General features: G+C 41.3%; 1 protein-coding gene across 3 annotated transcripts in view; it reads left to right on the top strand.

Annotated features, from left to right (window-relative positions):
• Positions 1-20,027, top strand: part of DISC1 (DISC1 scaffold protein) — a 362,726-nt gene that overhangs the window by 327,090 nt on the left and 15,609 nt on the right. For all 3 annotated transcript variants that reach the window (XM_061182533.1, XM_061182522.1, XM_061182515.1), the window contains exon 11: positions 3,276-3,552. In XM_061182533.1, the coding sequence (XP_061038516.1) occupies positions 3,276-3,552 (277 nt within the window). The remainder of the gene's footprint in view (positions 1-3,275; positions 3,553-20,027) is intronic.

The following is a 20,027-nucleotide window of genomic DNA, read 5'->3' as shown; positions in this document are numbered from 1 at the left end:
AGTGGTTCAGTATCCGCTCATTCAGTGCTCATGGTGACTACAGAACATGACGACTGCGAACAATGAGAATATGTGCATTTCATGAGTATAAACCTAGGAGTCGTGGTGCTGGGTCATGTGATCGACATATTTTCAACATTAGTACATCTGTCAAAGAGATTTCAAAGACACTGTGTTCATGTACAGTCCCATCAGCAGTATAGGAGAGGACTAATCATTCTTTACCTTCTCTGACACTTGGTATTGTCAGGCTTTTAGATTTTGCCATCTTGATGATGTGCAATACATCACACTGTAGTTTAATGTGCATTTTCCTGATGGTTGATGGCATGGTGCATCTCATAAGGTATTTATTGGCCATTTAGATGCCCTCTTTTGTGAAGTGTCTGTTCAAGTCTTTGCCCTTTAAAAAAATTGGGTTGTCTGTCTCTTTCTTACTGTTTTGTAGGATTCCTGTTTATATTCCAGAAGCAGTCCTTCGTTGGTTACATGTATTACAAATAACTTCTCCCTCTTTGTGGCTTACCATTTCATTCTCTCAATGGTTTTTTTGATGAACATAAGTTCTTCATATTAATAGTCAAATTTATCATTTGTTTTCTTTATAGTTAGTACTTCTTATATCCTGTTTGAGAGATCTTTGTTTACTATAAAGTCATAAAGATATTATCCTACACAGGCATACCTCAGAGATATTGCAGGTTTGGTTCCAGACCATGGCAATAAAGCAAATATTGCAATAGGCAAGTCACACGAATATTTTGGTTTCTCAGTGTTTACACTATACTGTAGTCCATTAAGTGTGCAAGAGCATTATGTCTAAAAAACAATGTATATACATACCTTCATTAAAAAATACTGTATTGCTAAAAATGCTAACCATCATCTGAGACTTCAGTGAGTTTGCTGAAACTCTTTTTGCTGGTGGAGGGTTTGAAATATTGTAAGAATTACTAAAATGTGACACAGAGACATGGAATAAGAAAATGCTATTAAAATAATGGTGCTGATAGACTTACTTGATGCAGGGTTGCCACAAACCTTCAATTTGCAAAGAAAAAAATTCACTATTTGTGAAGTGCAATAAAATGGAGCAAGGTATGCCTGAATTATTTTCTAGAAGTTTTATTCCTTTATTTTTCACATTTTGATCTACAATCCACCTGAAATTGATGTTTGCATGGTATGAGCCAGTAATCATGAATTTGATTTTTTTTCTATAGTGATATCCAGCTGACGTAGTGCATATGTTTAGAAGACTGTCCTTTCCCCACTACACTTTATCACTAATGCTTTCATGACATATTTCCATCCTTTTGTCTGCAACCTGTTTGTATCCTTATATTTATGTATGTCTCTTGTAAGCAACATGTAATTAGATTCTGAATTTTTTATTCTAGTCTAAAATCTTTGACTTTTAAATACAGTATTTATCTATTTATATTTAATGTAATTCCTAATATTTTAGGGAATAAATAGTTCTATTTTGCCATTTTCCCTATCTGTACCACATTCATTCCTGTCTTCTTTATTGCTTTCACTAAACCAATACTTAAGTATTTTTAAATTTAAGAACATTTCTCCCAAGCCTGTTAGTTATACATTCTTTTAATTTCTCTGTTTTATGACTACCATAAGGGGTTCAATATGAATCCATGACTTTTTAAAGTTTAATACAAATGAGGACTTTACTACTTTCTGGACAACACAAAGAACTGAAACTATTTTAATTCCTTTCACTCCCTCCTTCTCTTTGTGCTGGCTATCATGTATTTTAATTCTTCATATATTTTAGATCACAAAAGAAATTATTATTACTGTTTTTTATATCAACAGCCACTTAAATTTACCCACACATTTACTCTTCCCATTGTTTTTCATTCCTTTAGGCATGTCCTTGCTTCCAGCTGGGATCATTTCCTTTATTATGGATATACTGCCAAATAATTCTTTCAGTTTTATTTATTTGAAGATATCTTTCTTTTACTTTTATTTTTGAAGGAAATTAAAAATAATTGTGTAATTTATAGATTGTTAGGTTTTTTCCACGATTTTTAAGATGTTGCTTTATTACCTCCTGGCATCCACCATTTCTGTCACCGATATACTTCCTTGAAGTGAATGTCTTTTTTTCCACTAGCTGTTTTTAAGAGTTTTGATCTGTCTTTGTTGTCCAGCAGTTTCACTAAGATGAACCTAGGTGTGTTTTTTAGTTTGATTTTCCCTGCTTTGAGATTGTAGTGCTACCCGAATGTGTAGTTTGATGTCTCTTGTCAATTATTTGAAAATTCTCAACACTAGCTCTTTTAATATTGCTTCTGTCTCATTCTTTCTTTTTTACTTCTGGATTCATCATTTATAGATACAGGCTTTAAAATAATGATGATTCATATGTTGAGGAAGATAGAGGATATGATGGATAATTTCAGCAGAGAACTGAAATATATTTAAAAAATCAATAGAAATTATAGAACTGAAAAATAAAGTAACTAAAATTTAGAACACAGAGATAAATTGAATAGCAGATTAGACACAGTAGAAGGAAGGATTATTAAATGGAAGATAGGTGTATAGAAAATATCCAGCCTGAAGCTGAATGAATGGATGAAAAATACATACTTTCATTTAAAATTTCAGGTTTTTGGCTTTCCATGAAAGTCAGAATTTTTTGTGAACATTGAGTCTACATTCCTCATAGCTTTAGTTGTCCTGAGCTGAGGAAGGGCTCCCTGTGCAGGGATATGTCCTTTCTACTAGCAAGAGTTCACTTCTCTCTATTACTTTCTGCCACTGAGGCTGAATATCAGTTGTTATGGTTTATATTACCCCTGCACTGCTTCACTCATTTGTGTTACCTGGGTGAGTGTGGTTTAGTAAGGGAAAATGGTGGGGGAGGGACAATCCAGGCAGATGAAATAGCACATGAAAAAGTACTTACCCTGGGGGAGTTGGGCAGGTCTGGGGACTCAAATTAAGGCAGCAGGACTAGAGCACAGACATGAGTGGGGATGTTGTATTGGGCCACTGAGTCTGGAAAAATATTTAGGATCTTGGATAGCCTTACAGACCAAGTAGCTAAGAAAGACTATACTTATTTCACTGTTATTTGATGGTAAACAGATTTGGCCCCTCTGAATCTTCTGGTTGAAATAATCCATCGCTATGTAAACTTAACTTGTTAACTCTAACTTTTAGCCAGGTAGACAAGCTATTGGTTTGGTATGACGAAACATCACTGAATTAATTTTTATGCCTTTGTTTCTTCTCTGCCTTAGCTGCAAGTGTCCACTGCTTGGAAAAGTGTGGGAAGCTGACTTGGAAGCTTGTCGGTTGCTTATCCAGAGCCTGCAGCTCCAGGAGGCCAGGGACAGCCTGTTGGCAGAAGATGAGAGACAGATGGATGACTTAGGGGGAGGTGCTTGTACAACAGCTCTGGCCATCCCCCCGAGGCCCCACTCTGAAGATGAGAGGAAGACCCCTTTGCAAGCATTTGAAGAGTGGAAGGTGCACCTGACCCCTTCTCCTCACTGTGCTGGCAGTGAACAGAAAGAGGTCTGTCCATCCTCATAGCCTCAATAGGGGCCTTACTCTGAGGGATGATTTGGGACCACACTTCAAGTGAGAGCAGTAAATACTGGGCGGGCTTCCCACTGAACCACCCAAACTCTTTAAAGATTTAACAACTCCTGAATATGATTACAAAATGATGTAGAATTTTTACAGAAGTTGTTTAAAATATAAGAGAATGGAAAGAATTAGTTCTATTTTTATTCTAATTTCATGGCTATAGTTAGAATATACAATCTAACATATAATTACTATATATATAGCCCACACTATATATGTCATATATAACATATAGCTACTGTATGTACTACATATTAGATATGTCATATATGATATTTAATTTTGTATTTAGAATCTATATCTTACAATATTGATTCATTAGAATCAAACAAATATATGTATATATTCCAGTAACTGCTTTTGCCAAAGCAAGATCATAATGAATGTTAGAATTTGCTCTTTTCATTTAAAACAACCTAATACTTGGCCTGTGATACATGCATTAAAAATTAAAGTGTAGATTTATTCAACATTTTACCCCAAGGCTGACCTAGATCAACAGAGAAGAGTTCCCCACCCCTCCCCTCCGTGGAGCATCTCTCCTCTCTGCCCTCCCCTCTCACACTTTCCCCTCTAACCCTAATAAGATTCTTTCAACGAAAGGGCTCCAGGAATTTTTTTCCAGTTTTAGTGCTATGACAGGAGGCTTTAGAGAGCTTTTCTGGCCAGATTCCCAGGTGTTCTGAATATTAAAAGAAAGTAAAACCTTGGTGAAACTGGAGGAACGTGTCATTTCACGTTCACATCTCACGTTTGCCATTAGTTGTGCCCCCTCCCTGGGTCTCTGCCATGACTCACCAGGGAACGCAGCCCATTTGGGTGCCTCCCCAGCGTCCTGTCTGCAGGACCATGGTCTTTACAGAGCACACGCTCGCTGACAACGCGTGCTTACAGTCACCGTCTTCTGGACCGCTGGGAAAATTGATACTTGATCATATATTTGAATTGAACAACCTGATGAGAAAGCAGGCTGTTGTCACTCTCTGGAATCCTGCTGGCCTCATAAAATTAGGCTCTGCACTGAGCTGTCAATGATCTCAACTCCTTTGTTAGCTGAGACCCTGCAGGTGGAATCCTCCACAAAGCCTGGTTGCCCGAGCTCATGCTTACAGCTGTTGAAAACTTGTGGCCGGTTGCAGTTGGCCAGCTTCAAAGAATATTCTGGTGCGAGGGACACACTGCCTGAGTGAGGGGAAGGGAGCCCTGGGTGGAAGAAACTGCAGGCCCTGGGGCTGAGTCTTTGAAGGTAGGGCTGGCTCGCCAAAGGGGGCTCCCGGGAGCTCAGTGCCAGGACAGGAGCCAAGCCAGGTACATGGTGGGGTTTGCTGGGACAATGAACACCCCTGGAGGTCATGCCTGCTTCAGCAGATCTGACCTTGTAGGGGGAGTCTCCTCCCTCCCTCCCTCCCTCTCTCCCTCCCTCCCTCCTCCTCCTTCTTCCTTCCTTCTTTCCTTCCTTCTTCCCTCCCTCCTTCTTCCTTCCTTCCTTCCTTCTTTCTTTCCCTCCCTCCTTCCCTCCCTCCTTCCCTCCCTCCCTCCCTCCTCCTTCCTTCCTTCCTTCATTCCTTCCTTCCTTGTTTCTTTCCCTCCCTCCCTCTCTCCCTTCCTTCCTTTCTTCCTTCCTTCCTTCCCTCCTTTCCTCCTCGCTGTGCCCATGTGTCCCTCCAGGCTCTCTGGGGGATGACTCTCCTAAGTATAGGAGGATTATTCTTCCTCTATAACATTGTAAGCACCTGCCCATCTGGCTATAGGAAAACAGCTTGTTTGCTTAAAAGTAGGAAAATCATAGTCGAGGATGAATGGAGTAGAGCTTTGTCACAGAATGATTCTCCAAGTTTCTGTGGGGAGGAGGCGTGGGCTGTGACTGAGAGAACAGAAGAGCACAGTGGCTGCCCCTTCAAGCTCCAGGACTGAGCCCCCAGCTCCGCTCCCCCAGCTGAAGCACTGAGGATGTGCTGTAGTTTTTCGTTGCTCTCTTGGGGGTGGGAGAGAGACGAGGGGCCTTGCAAGCTCCTGCTAGCTCAGTGCCATCTCCCATCCTGTGTCTTTCCCGTCCCATGTGCTGTCCCTGCATTGCTTTTCTGGGTTTATACTCACAGAGGGAGGCGGGCATCTTTTGAACTCGTTGAGTGGCAGGAATGTTAAGATGGTAGGTATTTTCTGGAAAGGGCAAAATTGTGGAAACAGAAAACAGATCAGTTGTTGCCAGGAATTGGGATTGGGGGAAGGGACCGATCGCAAAGGGCAACATGAAGGAACTGGGGTGGGGGGCAGTATGTGACAGCACTATTCTGTATCTTGATTGTGGTAATGGCTGCATAACTGTGTGTGTATGTCTAAATCTATAACTTTACACCCAGAACTCTACTGCATGTAATGTTACAAAAGTGACTATAATTTAAAAAAATAACATCTCCCTATTTAAAAGTGAGGCTACAGATGTTTAAATTGGTTGCACTTGGCTTAGGGCTATCGGAAGACGGTACAGCAGAATGATCAGAGCTGAGGCTGCCGGGCTGTATACAAGCTGCGTTCCCTTATCTGCCAAAAAAAACAAACAAAACAAAAAATGAGGATAATGAAAACTATCTCATGAGGTTGCTGTGAAGATTTAAATAAAATAGCATCTAAAGTGATATTAACGCATATATGTAGAATCTAGAAAAATGGTACAGATGAGCCTATTTGCAGGGCAGGAATAGAGACGTAGACGTTGAGAACGGACATGTGGACACAGCGGGGGAAGGGGAGGGTGGGACGAATTGGGAGATTAGGTTTGACATAAATACACTACCATGTGTAAAACAGATAGCTAGTGGGAACCTGCTGTATAGCTCGGGGAGCTCAGCTCGGTGCTCTGTGATGACCTAGATGGTGGGCGTGGGGTGGGAGGGAGGGAGGTTCAAGAGGGAGGGGATATATGTATCAGTACAGCTGATTCACTTCATTGTACAGCAGAAATTAACACAACATTGTAAAGCAACTATATCCCAGTTTGAAAAAAAAGTGAGTGATACATACATAGTAGAGGCTTAAATAATGTTTTTTTGTGTGTGTGTGTGTGTGTATCACTCTTTCCGGCAGTCACAGGAATCTCTAAGACCTTTTAAAAATAATATACCTTGCTTCCTTTATTAAGAAGCAGAACTGAGCAATGAATCAGTGGAAGCTATTCAAGAAAAGAAAGGCTTAATAAAGGAAAAGTCTTGTTTGTATTTGGATGGAGGATCTTAGGCTACTGAAGGCACAAACTATAACCAAGGGTCTCATTCGGAAGGTGTTTTTGTTTTCCTGCCTTGGTTTCTAGGGAGTCATTGAAGGCTGGGTCCTTGTGTATTTATCCTGTGGCCACAGTGTCTGTTTGCTTTGCAGCTGTCAGTTGGTTTGGCTGTGGAACTCCCTGCTGGGTCTGGCCACCCCGCGCGGGTTTCTCTACTGAAGCATGATACCCTGAAGGCAGTCAATTTCTTTTTAACCCGAATCTTCCATGAAAAATTGCTGACTTCTTATGAAGGTCCACAGGGAGATGGATTTTCAAAGCCTTCCCTGTGCTTATCTGCCCCACGTGGGTGCGTGCATTTTGGTTGCACTGGTTATAACCAGTGCTTTGTCATTAGTTAAAGATTTTGCTGTGTTTAGGGTCCCACTGGGCTTCTCAGCACCATTTTCCCCATTTTACAGCTGGGCCCATTAAGGCATGGTAATTTGCTGTGAGCTTTGTTACCGAGGCGCTTGCGCTTCCTCAATGGTGAGAGCCCTCTTCTTTTTCAGTTTCATTACAGCTCTCCTGCAAGCCTTTTCTGGGACTCTGGAAACAATCAGGTGCCGTTGGCTCTGCTTTATAGACATTACAGAAATTGCATGGGGGCCAGAGAGGAGCTGGGGAAATCAGTGAGCTAGCTTCCTCTGCTCTGAAGTTGCTCTTTTGTACTCGCTGTACTGGCCATTATACCTGCGTAATTGTCTCTTTCCTGTCTGCAGCCTGAGCTGCTGGGGTGCTTTCTGTTTTTACTACAAAGTGGGCTCCCCTCCCGCAGAGTTCCCCTGGACAATGTCACCCTCCCAGCCTCCAGCTGCTTCCTTTCCCAGCCAGTAGCTGCCACCAAAGAGGCTCAAAGAGGCCAAAAAATGGTCCAGCAGCTTTGAGCCATCTCATGCAGGATTTGAGTAGCCAGGGTTAAGATGTCTGCAGTGAAAGGAATTAGCAATAAGACACAGTGTAGCTTTATTTTTTTTAATTTTTATTTTTTTATGGAAGTCTAGTTGATTTCCAGTTTTATTTATTATACGGGTCTCCAGAAATGATTGTTGATGTCTCCCAATTCCTTTTTGCTCCATTTCACAAGAAAAGAAAGCTGGAAAAACAGATCTGTGGTGAAGATGTGTGTCCTCACCATCTTTTTTTTTTTTTTTTAACATCTTTATTGGAGTATAATTGCTTTACAATGGTGTGTTAGTTTCTGCTTTGTAACAAAGTGAATCAGTTATACATATACATATGTTCCCATATCTCTTCCCTCTTGCATCTCCCTCCCTCCCACCCTCCCTATCCCACCCCTCTAGGTAGTCACAAAGCACCGAGCTGATCTCCCTGTGCTATGTGGTTGCTTCCCACTAGCTATCTATTTTACGTTTGGTAGTGTATATATGTCCATGGTCCTCACCATCTTAAACTGGTTTCTAATTCTAGAAGCCTCTGAAGTGGTCAAAGGGCTGCTTCTTTGGTCCTGACAGATGCAGACCTGATTCTCTCTCTTCCCTATTACTTCCCGGCTCCCTTGAGCTCTCAGAGGGGCAGCAGCCTCACCAGCGAAGCGGGGTTGAAAGATCAGGTCCTGAACTACACGTCTTGATAGTTCTTACACCTTGGAACTTATGAGACAACCCCTGGGGGTGGGTGGGACTGCTCACTCACTCATCATCTTTTACTCTTTTTGTCTAAGACCTTTGGGGAGAAAGCAAAAAGCTTGGGTGTGAAGAGAAATTCCACCTTCTCTACAATTTAGTATTTCGTGTTGCAAACCCATCCTCCTTAGCCCAAGAGTAGAGCACTAGAAGCAATCAGGCTGCCATCAGGATTGGTAATTGGTTGATTAATTAAAAAGCCAGAAAATCATAAAAAAATGATACATGTGCATTTTAAACTTTTTTTTTTTTTTAAGTTTGCTATAAGACCAAGGCTTTTTGTTTGTATAGGTCTTCCTGACTGGCTTTTCCCATGGCCATTCTTGCAGAACCCTCACCAATAATGCATCATCTACAACTACCAGTCTGCATTTCTTTAAAGAGGACTGGAAATTTCGAGAGCACTTGCAAAACAGTCCTGTTTCCCCCTCTCTCTCCCTCTTAAATATTATTGAGTTTTCCCAAGGTTTTCAACTTGGTTTATATAGAGACAAGAACTCCTTCTTTTCCCACTAACATTTCATTGCTTTACATAGTATTTATGTTAATTATGGAATTAATTTAAGTGCAACTGGCATCAATAGGTTTAGAAACAGCTCCACCAATAAGATCGGAAGTTGGCAGGCTCACAGGCTATGTCCTGGCCCTGGCCTTGGCCCCTGCCTTTGAGGGAGGGAGCAGAGCCCAGGACACCTGGCAGGTGGGAAGAGGAGGCTTCTGGGCCTTCAGTTAACTGGTTCATGCCGGTTCTCTCAGTTAATTAATGTTAGCTTGCCAGCCTCCTGCCCAAGGAGACTAAACGGACGCCTCGGATCCGCTGCTTTCCCTGCTTTTGGAAAATTACGGAACCACTTTCTTTGCTCCAGGGCCTAACTGTGGCACTTCTTCCACTAATTAAAAATAGTTCTGTGCTTCCGAGGAAAACAACCTCGGGGCCCTCGGAGCCTCCTTCACCTTGGAAATTCCTTGTCACTCATTGATGAACACTGAGGGGTGGATAGAGGCTGGTCACCGGCTGGCTGGTGAGGACTGAGTTATGGCACTTTATAGCACAGGCAGCTGGTCTAACGAATATGCAGTGTTTTCCTTTGAATAGCTGAGAGATTTTTAATCCAGGCTTTCACATTTCTGGAAAGTGAACTCTGTTAGAAGCAGTAATTCTAGTCATCTCATAGTTGCATAGTTCACAAAAAACATTTAGAAATTCAAAAAATTTTTAATCTAAGATGAACACAGATGAAAGTTGGTATTTGATTCTGTCCTCCTTGTAGTTCAGCATTTCTGAGCAACAGGCAGTTGGCAGGGCACATCCCCTGAAATGCAATCCCCCCAAAGGTGTTCTGTCTTCATTTTCTCATACAAAAAGCTCTTAGGGTTTGATATCACTATCCCCAGAATCCGAAACCTTGTGTTAAATAGAGACTGTTGAGGTATTTGCTGATGCTATGAATCTCATTTACAAATAGATTTTTTCCTCCGAAGATTCTAATAGAGTTGGGCCTTACACAACATTGGTGTAAAACGGAAGCAGACCAAATTCTCTCACATGATCATGGAATAGGAAATACAGCTTTCTGAAGCTCGCCCTTCATGTGAACTAGAAACCACAGGTCAATGAGCATACATGAATTATCAGGCTATTTCTTTGTTCATCCATATCCTTGGTTCTGTTAATGCTTCTATTTAGAACTTTCTTCGTAATAAGCGTGCAGATACTTGAAGACAATTCATTGGTCTTTCTGATCTAAAGACATCTAAATATTTCAGATGCTTTCCTTACCACTGACGACATCTGGATGCTTTTAAAAAAAATACCCACTTACTGAGGGTGTAACCGTATCATTTGAATAGTTGGATGAATACTCGTATTATATGGAGTAGCAATGATGTATACCGTTAGTGTCTTAATGTGTGCCTCTCTGCTTATTGGCATTACATAATGACTGCAGAACTCAGCATTTATGTGAAAACATGAATACTTACAAAAGCTATTTCAAATAGATGTGAAAGATATTCTTTGTGGTATTGGACAGGAGTTTGAGGTAAATATTCTTTATGTGGGCAATTAAAAAAAGGGAAAACCATAGAACATTTCTGGAATGTATTTGCCAAGCAAATATTTTGGAAAACAGCCCAGAGAAACATATTTAAGGCCGTGACTTTAATACCGAACTAAGGAAATGCTTTAATGCATCAGCTAAGCTCACGGATGGTGGTAATCACATCTGGTTTACCTCAAGCTATAGGAGAGGGAATGAAACTTAACAACAGAACAAACATCATGAAGCTCAAGTCGCATCTTTGGTGTGTAAGGATGTATGTGCGCATGCAGGGATTTTAATTGATTTTTAAACTTAAGTATTTCTGTGGCTCAGCAATCTGTAAATACAGACTGCTCTGTCATCTGTCCTTTCTTTATGATGTAGCCTGTGAATTTCATTGCAGGAATTAGACATTTTTATGGATAGGCAACTATTGCTGATTCCTTATTACATGACCAAGGAAAATAGGGATCTGAGTAGGGTAGTTGGACACAGAGTGGGATGTCCAAGGCGGGGACCTTCCCTTACACCACAGGTCCTGGCAAGCATGGGAACTATTGACAAGTTCTTTTTTTCTTTTTTTTTTAGTTGAAGAATAGGTGATTTACAATGTTTCAGGTGTACAGCACGGTGATTCAGTTATATATATATTTTTTTTTTTCAGATTCTTTTCCATTATAGGTTATTATAGGATATTGAGTAGAGTTCCCTGTGCTATACAGTAGGTCCTTGTTGTTTATCTATTTTATATATAGTAGTGGATATATGTTAATCCCAAACTCTTAATTTATCCCTCCTCCCCTCCTTCCCCTTTGATAACTATAAGTTTTTTCTCTATGTCTGTGAGTCTCTTTCTGTTTTGTAAATAAGTTCATTTGTATCATTTTTTTAGATTCCACGTATAAGTGATATCACATGGTATTTGTCTTTCTCTATCTGACTTTACTTAGTATGACAGTCTCTAGGTCCATCCATGTTGCTGCAAATGGCATTATTTCATTCTTTTTCATGGCTGAGTAATATTCCATTGTATGTATGTACCACATCTTGTTTATCCATTCGTCTGTGTTGACGGGTTCCTTAAGCACAGCACCCAGAACAATGCATTTCCCACATGATATAGAGACCTGAAAGGTACTTGTTGATTTCCGCAGATTAATTTTTAAATCATAGCAAGACTTCTTACTTCAGTTATCAGGCTTTTCTTGTTCTACTACTTGATGTCATTCCACACATCAGACTGCCTCTCCCTTTAGAACTACTTTTGACAGCATTTTAAAAGATCAGCTATTTCAATGTTCTTGATCCAGTGATTTAACCGAAGGTGGAGCCAGTCTGCTCAAATGTGTGGCAGGTCACCGCTGACGAATAACATTTCTGAAAGTGTTGCTTTGTTAGGTGTGGCAGCATTTCATAAGTAAAGTTGGCAGCTACAGCAGTACCTGCCTAACTAGCAATTTAACCCAAACAGTTTCTATTCCAAATACATTTTCTATTTGGGAAAAAAAATTATATATATATATATATATATATATATATATATATATATATATATATATATATAATTTCCTTATCACTCTGGATGTAGCTAGGTGAGATGTTTTCACCAGATACTCGTTCTTATCAAAACAATTATTATTATAATATAATCTATTCCCTACCCTTGGTAGGGAGCTTCAATACGTTCTCCAGTTTTAAAACTTTCAATGTTGATATTTTCCAAATTTCATAGGCAAGGGCATAGTCTTGTTTGTGGGAAACTCATTAAGTAAAAAAGTCCTTGCTGAGCCCGGCCCCAGAGTCCGTGACTGTGGTTTTCACCAGCGTGTGCAGGCGACTGCTCAGGGTAGCAACTGAATGCATTTTTGGATCTGAGTATAGACTTTTCTAGATAAATGTTTTTAGAAAGTCATTTTAATGAGAAAATCCTGCCCAACAAAGGAAATCCTATTTTCTCTTTTAAATCGCACTTCCCGAGTTTGGTGAGCAGGACAGAAATTTGACATCAGGTCTAATTCAACACAGCTGAAAATTTCTGCCCAAACACTCAAAAGTCTACGGGTTTTGATCATGAGGTGAGTTAAGCAAATTCTCTTTGAAATATTGCCTGACCGAGTTAGGGCTACCAAATCAGACATGTGTGGAGGGACAGTACGGAAGATTTAGGGCTCTTCCTGAGTCTGATAAAAGACGTGTTTGTGTGGAAGGGCTGGGGCAGGCGCACGGGACCTGCCGGCTGCCCTAGAGGCAAGGAATTATCCCAGGCAAGGCTGCTCTTGGCTGCATCCAGGGAAAGGAACTGTTCAGAGAGGTCTTACTGTCTCTGCCTGGCTCTTCAGAGAGGCGGCCTTGGCCAAGGCAGGCTGAGAAACAGCATTGCTTCCTCGAGACCTGGCGAAAAAGAAGTCTCCATTCCTTGCTTTGACAAATGTGTCCTGAGCATCCTTTGAGAACTAGGCAGGTGGCACTGGAGCTCCAGGGATGGCAGGACCTCATTCTGCTACCGTGTAGCTGGGGAGACAGGCAGGTATATACGTGTGGAAGAAGTTCTGTTCGTGGTGCTGGAGGAACACTCCTAGCCCAGAGTTGAGGTGATAGGAGATTCAGGGATCCAGAAGCCTGCCTGGAGGAAGCCCTGCCTGCAGGGCTTCGAAGAGAGAGGGAGCATTTGCTAGGCAGAGGAGGGAAGAAAGGCTCCTTAAGAGGCCCTTTTCCTGGTACTGCTTCTTTCATTCTGGCCCATGGGGAAAATAGTTACTCCTAGGGCTAAATGATGGAATGGATGTATAGAAAGAAAAAATAATAATTTGAATGGCTGAAAAGACTGCCTGATGGGACAGATTACTGGAGGGTTTTCAAAGACACTTTGAAATGCCGAACAACCTGTACTTTATGATTCAGTATTGCAAATCCTACAAAACTCCATTTCAGCTAGGAATACCAATGACTTTGTAGTGGGTGATATTTTAATTTTCGAGTATCAGTCATGTAGTGATGTAGGGTTTTTTTTTGCCACATTTAATTTAATAATAAAGTGGAAGCCAACGTTACCAATTTCATGCTGAGCAGAGCCCCGTGCATGAAGAGCTACTGGATGTGGTTCAGGGAATGTTCACTGGGAATCTAGCAAGGCAATGCGAGTGACGAGCAGTGAAGGCTGTCATATTCTTATTCAGAGAGAAGAAACTCACGGTCCTTCCCAAGTGACTCACCTGCTGTCTTCTGCTTCCAGCCTTGTGTTTCATGGACATGGGGACCAAAAGTCCCTCGCTCATCACTGCATCCCACGTTGTCCTGGTTACCATAATCGCCACTTCTAGGTGATGCGTATCCAGGTCGTGGAGGGACCACCTAACTGGGTGAAGGTGAGCCTTCCGGGAATCAGAGCAGACTTTGCAGAGTCCTGAGGAAGGAAGGGAGGGGAAGAGACATCTTTAGACGCCGTTTGCTTCTCTGATTTCTTTCTGTCATCGCTTTGTAGCTCCCTCATTCCCACCCTGGGCCAGCCCAACACAAATCCCTTTCTGTGTTTCTCCCCCTAAGTCAGATCCAGAGGAAAGAGCTAGCTAGATGTGGGGAGACCTGCATCTTGGACCCCAAGCCACCACTTTCTCCTTGTGTGACCTTCAGCAAGTCACAGGACTCTTGGAGACGCCTTCGATGTGTGTGTAAGGAGGAACTGAACTAGATGGGGCTGAGGTCCCTAGCCCCCCGCCAGCTCCAGTTCTCTCTGCTTCTAGGTATGAAGGTGCTCAGGGGAGGGCTCGTGACATTCTTAGCAGCCCTGACTGAGGTGGCCCTTTGTAAATGCTGGCATTTGATGTCCTGGGAAACAGGTGGGAGCGAAAATGAGGGGCTCCACTTTCTTGCAGTTACATCCCAAGCTGGGGCCTCCAGAGCAGTGCACCTGACTTACAGTTCACTATTTTGGCTTAAAGAGAAATGCCGCTCTTTCTGAAGATCTATTGAAGGACAAGTTTTGGGGTTTTTTTAATAAATTTATTTATTTATTTATTTTTGGCTGTGTTGGGTCTTCGTTGCTGCGCGCGGGCTTTTCTCTAGTTGCGGCGAGTGGGGTCCACTCTTCGTTGTGGTGCGGTGGCTTCTCTTGTTGCAGAGCATGGGCTCTAGGCGCGCGGGCTTCAGTAGTTGTGGCAGGTGGTCTCAGTAGTTGTGGCTCGCGGGCTCTAGAGCGCAGGCTCAGTAGTTGTGGCGCACGGGGTTAGTTGCTCCGCGGCATGTGGGATCTTCCCGGACCAGGGCTCGAACCCGTGTCCCCTGCATTGGCAGGCGGATTCTTAACCACTGCGCCACCAGGGAAGCCCAGGACAAGTTTTTTGAAAAGAAGTTTCCTCTCTGTTATACAAGCAAACAAAAGCCCTTCAATAGCTCCTATTTCCCTTTTTATTTTTAACATTCCACTCTGGCTTAGACAAATAATATGGATAAAATTAGAGACTGGGGTAGAATTGACAGTTAAGCTCCCTGCTCTCCTGCCAGGGGGGTCTCTGCAGAGAGAGCCGAAAACCCACTGGCTTAAAAGGACACACTTGAGAAAAGTGTTCTCACAGCAAGAGAGAAACCAGTGGTAACAGGCTTTATGCCTCCTGAAGAGACCTGCTATCCCAGGTGGCTGTAGCACACACTCATGTTCCCAGGAGGATGCAATCATTTAAAGAGGGCGGCGATTTTGTCCTTCATCCCAGGCAGTGAGTGTGCCCCCAAGGGGGGTGTGAGATCCCGAGACAGGAATTCACTCGTGTCTTACCCTTCTGCCTCTTGTGATGGAAGCATTTTGCTGTGCTGTGTCCACTAAAGAGTCATTTTCCCCAAAGCTAGAAGGAAGCAAGGTCCCATTGGTTACATCGTAAGCAAATATGGCGTTCAGGATCTGCGCCTGCACATTCGACCAGGAGCCAGGGATCTGGGGACCAGTGACCGACAGCAGTGGCCACTCATTGAAATCTCTTTCTTGCACTTCTCAGCCTCATAGCCACAGTTCTCAGCCGGCTCCCCACCCTGAGACAAGTCTGAGCCTTAGCACTTTAGTGAACTTCAAGATCCGGTCGGTCTAGGGACTGGTGAGGGGGTGCTTCCTGCTAGCGTTTTGCAAAGGTCCCATCCATCCAGGCAGGCTCCTGTGTGGGGTATACCCATGTATCCTGCTGTTTTAGCTACTATGACTGCGTAACAAATCACCCCCATTTATATGCATGAATCCGTGGGGAGGGCTGTCTGCCCCATAATGTCTGGGTGTTTGCTGGATAACTTGAAGGTGGAGCCTGGAATTGTCTGAAGGCTCAGTTCCTCCTGTACGTGGCTGTTGGCTGGGTCCTTAGTTGGGGCTCTCAACCACATGCCTACACCTGGCCTGCCCAGGTGGCTTGGGCTTCCTCACAACATGGAGACTGGGTTCTAGGGCAAGTGATCTGAGAGACGTATCACCTATGATGATCTAGCTTTGGAAGTCAGGCATGTCACCTCTACCGTGTTCTTTTTATCGGAGGATCCTTAAAGACCCAGCCAGGTTCAAGGGGGAGAAGTAATAAACTGTCTCTTGACAGCAGAGAGGAAAGGTTCTGAAGGCCATACCGCTGTGGCCGCACACACACTCCGCCATGCCTGGGCACAGCATGGAAACGACAAGGAAGTTCTGCCCGGCCCCTCCAGGGTAAGGTTCACAGGCAGGACCTCTACAACTCTGTCCTCCTGATGCTCACGACTCTGGTCCAGTCCTGCCCTCTGTGGACACATGGGATTTCTCTGGATGGAGCAGAATTTTTCATCAGATTGATAAAATATGTAAATCTGCCCTCTCATCAGCTGTCACTTCTCAGTTTAGGTCTTAAACTAATTTCATTCCCAAGATTCCCTGTGAGAGCATTATGGTAAAGCCATAAACCACTCAAATAATACTCACCCAGGTCACACTCAGTATCCTTTCAGTACAGGATCAGGATCTGTCAGTAGTGGTTTGTGCAGGAACTTGGTGGAGATTCTGTGACTTGGAGGAGCAGCCCTACGAGAGAATGCCAATCAGATCTTCTGTTACTGGTCAGAGAATCTTGATCTCGCTGAGTTTGTTTCCTTATGCCTCTTTGTGCTTTTTCATCTTTTTTATTTTGTTATTGAGGTATAGTTGATTTACAGGGTTGTGTTAGTTTCAGGTGTACAGCAAAATGATTCAGTTATATATATATATAAAACATTTTCCATTATAGGTTATTATAAGACATTGAACATAGTTCCCTGTGCTATACAGTAGGTCCTTGTTGGTTATCTGTTTTATGTAGAGTAATTTGTATCTGTTAATTGCATACTCCTAATTTATCCCCCCCTTCTCCTTTGGTAACCATAGGTTTGTTTTCTATGTCTTGTGCTTTTTAATCTTTAAAATTGTTTTTTAAAAATATTCAGTTGCATTTCTTCCATACTTTTCCATTAGGGCTTGAATTAGTGTTCTTAGTAACTTTTTTCTTTATTATTTTTCAGAGATGTGGAAAATACAACAAAGTATAGAAAAGAAAAGAAAAATGTGCTATAATGCTGCCCCTTCAAATAATTGTTAATATTTCAGTGCTTTGCCTATTTGAGTATTTCCTCATCATTAAATATTCTTGTATTAAAATGGTTTTAATGGCTAAATACAAATTGAATATACCAGGAATTATTTTAACCGTCCCCTTTATCGTTGGACATTTATGTTATTTCCTCTTTCTTGTACTCAGTGCAATTATTTTGCATTACTAAAATAATAATAAATTATTATTTAACATATATGATAGACATTTTCTATATTTATTTTAAATGATTAATAAAAATTATTTAAATTTAAATATATAAATTTTCTTTTTGATAGATTCCAGAAAAGGGAATATTGGATCATAGAATATAAACAGTTTAAAGTTTTGCTACATGGTCTTAAATTACTTTCCCAAATTCCTACAATCACTATCAATTTGTACATAATTTTAAAAGGAAAATAGGCAGGGATTATGTGTTTGGGGGAAGATGTAAAGACATATTTTAAATGGATTTAATTCAGCTTTGATTTCTATTTGTTTTAGCCTTAAGATAAGGATTGAATCATTTGATTCCATCGAAGAGTGTTTTACATTCCTTGGTTCCATGTTCTGAATCTATGCTTTTTTGTCTCTTTTAAGTATATTCAGTCATATATATTTTCCCACTAACACTGTATTTTTTTCCTTCATGTATGACTTGTGGTTTCACTGCTGTCAATCATTTTTCTCCAGATGTTCTTTTTCTTCATGTCTCATTTAGTTCATGCGTGACTATGGCGTTACTCATTGCCCATTGTCTTAACTTCCATGTAATTTGTCTACTCCATAATTCTACATCTTTGAATGATAAGGTTACTACTTTTAGGATCAGTAAAATATATATGTATATGTGATTTTTATGTATTTGCTGTTTTCTCATCATCACTGCTGTGGTCAATTCTGATCAAACCTTCACGTATGCTTCACATGCCTTCTTGTGTAATTGTGTCCATTTGTCTGCAAAATCGTATGTTGTTGTCACTAGAATTCTTTTGTACATACATTTATTTGTAGCTTATTAGACTTCTTCAATATTTATGGTAGTTATGGGTAGTTCCAATCAGCACTGTTTTCTTCTGATGTAGTTGACCATTTGGGATATAAACTTTAGGGCATTCTGGAGTTGATATAGTGAATGTTAAATCGCATATCTGGATTAAATGGTTATTCTTGGACTCCAATTATAATATTATATAACTCATGGCCTCTAAGGACTTTTTAAATATCACCACACCTGGGGATTTTGTTGTTTTTGCTGGGCATTAATTGTAGTTTTTGTAGTAACTCTGCAGTTTAATCTGAATATCTATCTTAATTGTTTTTCCTATGCAAAATTCTTTTTAGTATGCCTTCTAAGACTTTCACCATTAGATGGGAAAATATTAGTTTTACATTTGGTTACTTTTAAATTCTGAGCTCACTTTTTGCTGATTATTTATTTATTATATTTTTTATTGAGATATAACTGTTGATTTGATACATTTATATATTGCAATTGATGACCACTGTAGCTTTAGCTAACACCTCTGTCACGACACATACTTATCATTTCTTTTTTGTGGTGAGAACATTACGTTTGACATAAATACACTACCATGTGGAAAATAGATAGCTAGTAGGAACCTGCTGTATAGCACAGGGAACTCAGCTTGGTGCTCTGTGATGACCTAGTTGGGTGGGATGGCGGGGGGAAGGAGGTCCAAGAGGGAGGGGATGTGTGTATGCGTATGGCTGATTCACTTCACTGTGTGGCAGAAACTAACACAACACTGCAAAGCAATTATACTCCAATAAAAAAAAAATCTAGTCTCTTAGCATTTTTTAAGTATGTAATTCAGTATTGTTGACTATAATTACTATACTGTGCATTAGATCTCCAGAATTTATTCATCTTCTAACTGCAAGTTCATACTCTTAACATCCTTTCTCCAACTCCCCTACCCCCAGCCCCTGGCGACCACCACTCTACTCTCTGTTTCTACAAGTTCAGTTTTTTTAGATTCCACATATAAGTGACATCATACAATATTTGTCTTTCTCTGTCTGGCTTATCTCACCAAGCACAGTGCTGCTTTTTTTCCTTTGCCTTTATTCTAAGATCCTCTCTTTTCTTTCCTTATTTTCTTGACATTGTTTATTCTTTTCTTTTAAAAATCCATGGCCCTCTAGATGCCAAGCATTACCCTGAGGCCCTGCCCACAGGGAGTTTACAATCACTTGTGAGAAACTAACGCATGTCAGAATCTGCGCTACAGGTGGAAGCACAGTTTGGGGCCTTGAAGGAACCGCTGGGGTTCAGACACGGATGGAGGAGGGGGCACAGGCAGGAAGACTCGTGACGGAAGGCAGTGGGGTCAGTTCCAGGTGGCACAGGTTTGGTGGCACATAAGAGAGTAGAGGGCACCGAATGAAGTGTAGGCCTAGGGCCAGGTTGTGGGAGGGCAGGGTTCCAACTCTGCTCTGCGGTGGCTTTTCTAAATTGAAATATAGTTAATTTACAATGCTGTGTTAGTTTCAGGTGTACAGCAAAGTGATTCAGATATATATATATATATACACATATATATATTCTTTTTCAGATTATTTTCCATTATAGGTTATTATAAGACATTGAATATAGTTCCCTGTGCTATACAGTAGGTCCTTGTTGTGTATCTATTTTATACATAGCAGTGTGTATATGTTAATCCCACACTCCTAATTTATCTCCCCCTCCCTTTCCCCTTTGGTAACCTTAAGTTTGTTTTCTATGTCTGTGAGTCTGTTTCTGTTTCATAGATGAGTTCATTTGTGTCATTTTTTTAGATTCCACATACAAGTGATATCATATGATATTTGTCTTTCTCTGTCTGACTTACTTCACTTAGTGTGATCATCTCTAGGTCCATCC

This window comes from Eubalaena glacialis, chromosome 1 (assembly GCF_028564815.1).
Source record: "Eubalaena glacialis isolate mEubGla1 chromosome 1, mEubGla1.1.hap2.+ XY, whole genome shotgun sequence".
Lineage (NCBI taxonomy): Eukaryota > Metazoa > Chordata > Mammalia > Artiodactyla > Balaenidae > Eubalaena > Eubalaena glacialis.
This window is presented reverse-complemented; position numbering and strand designations above follow the sequence as displayed.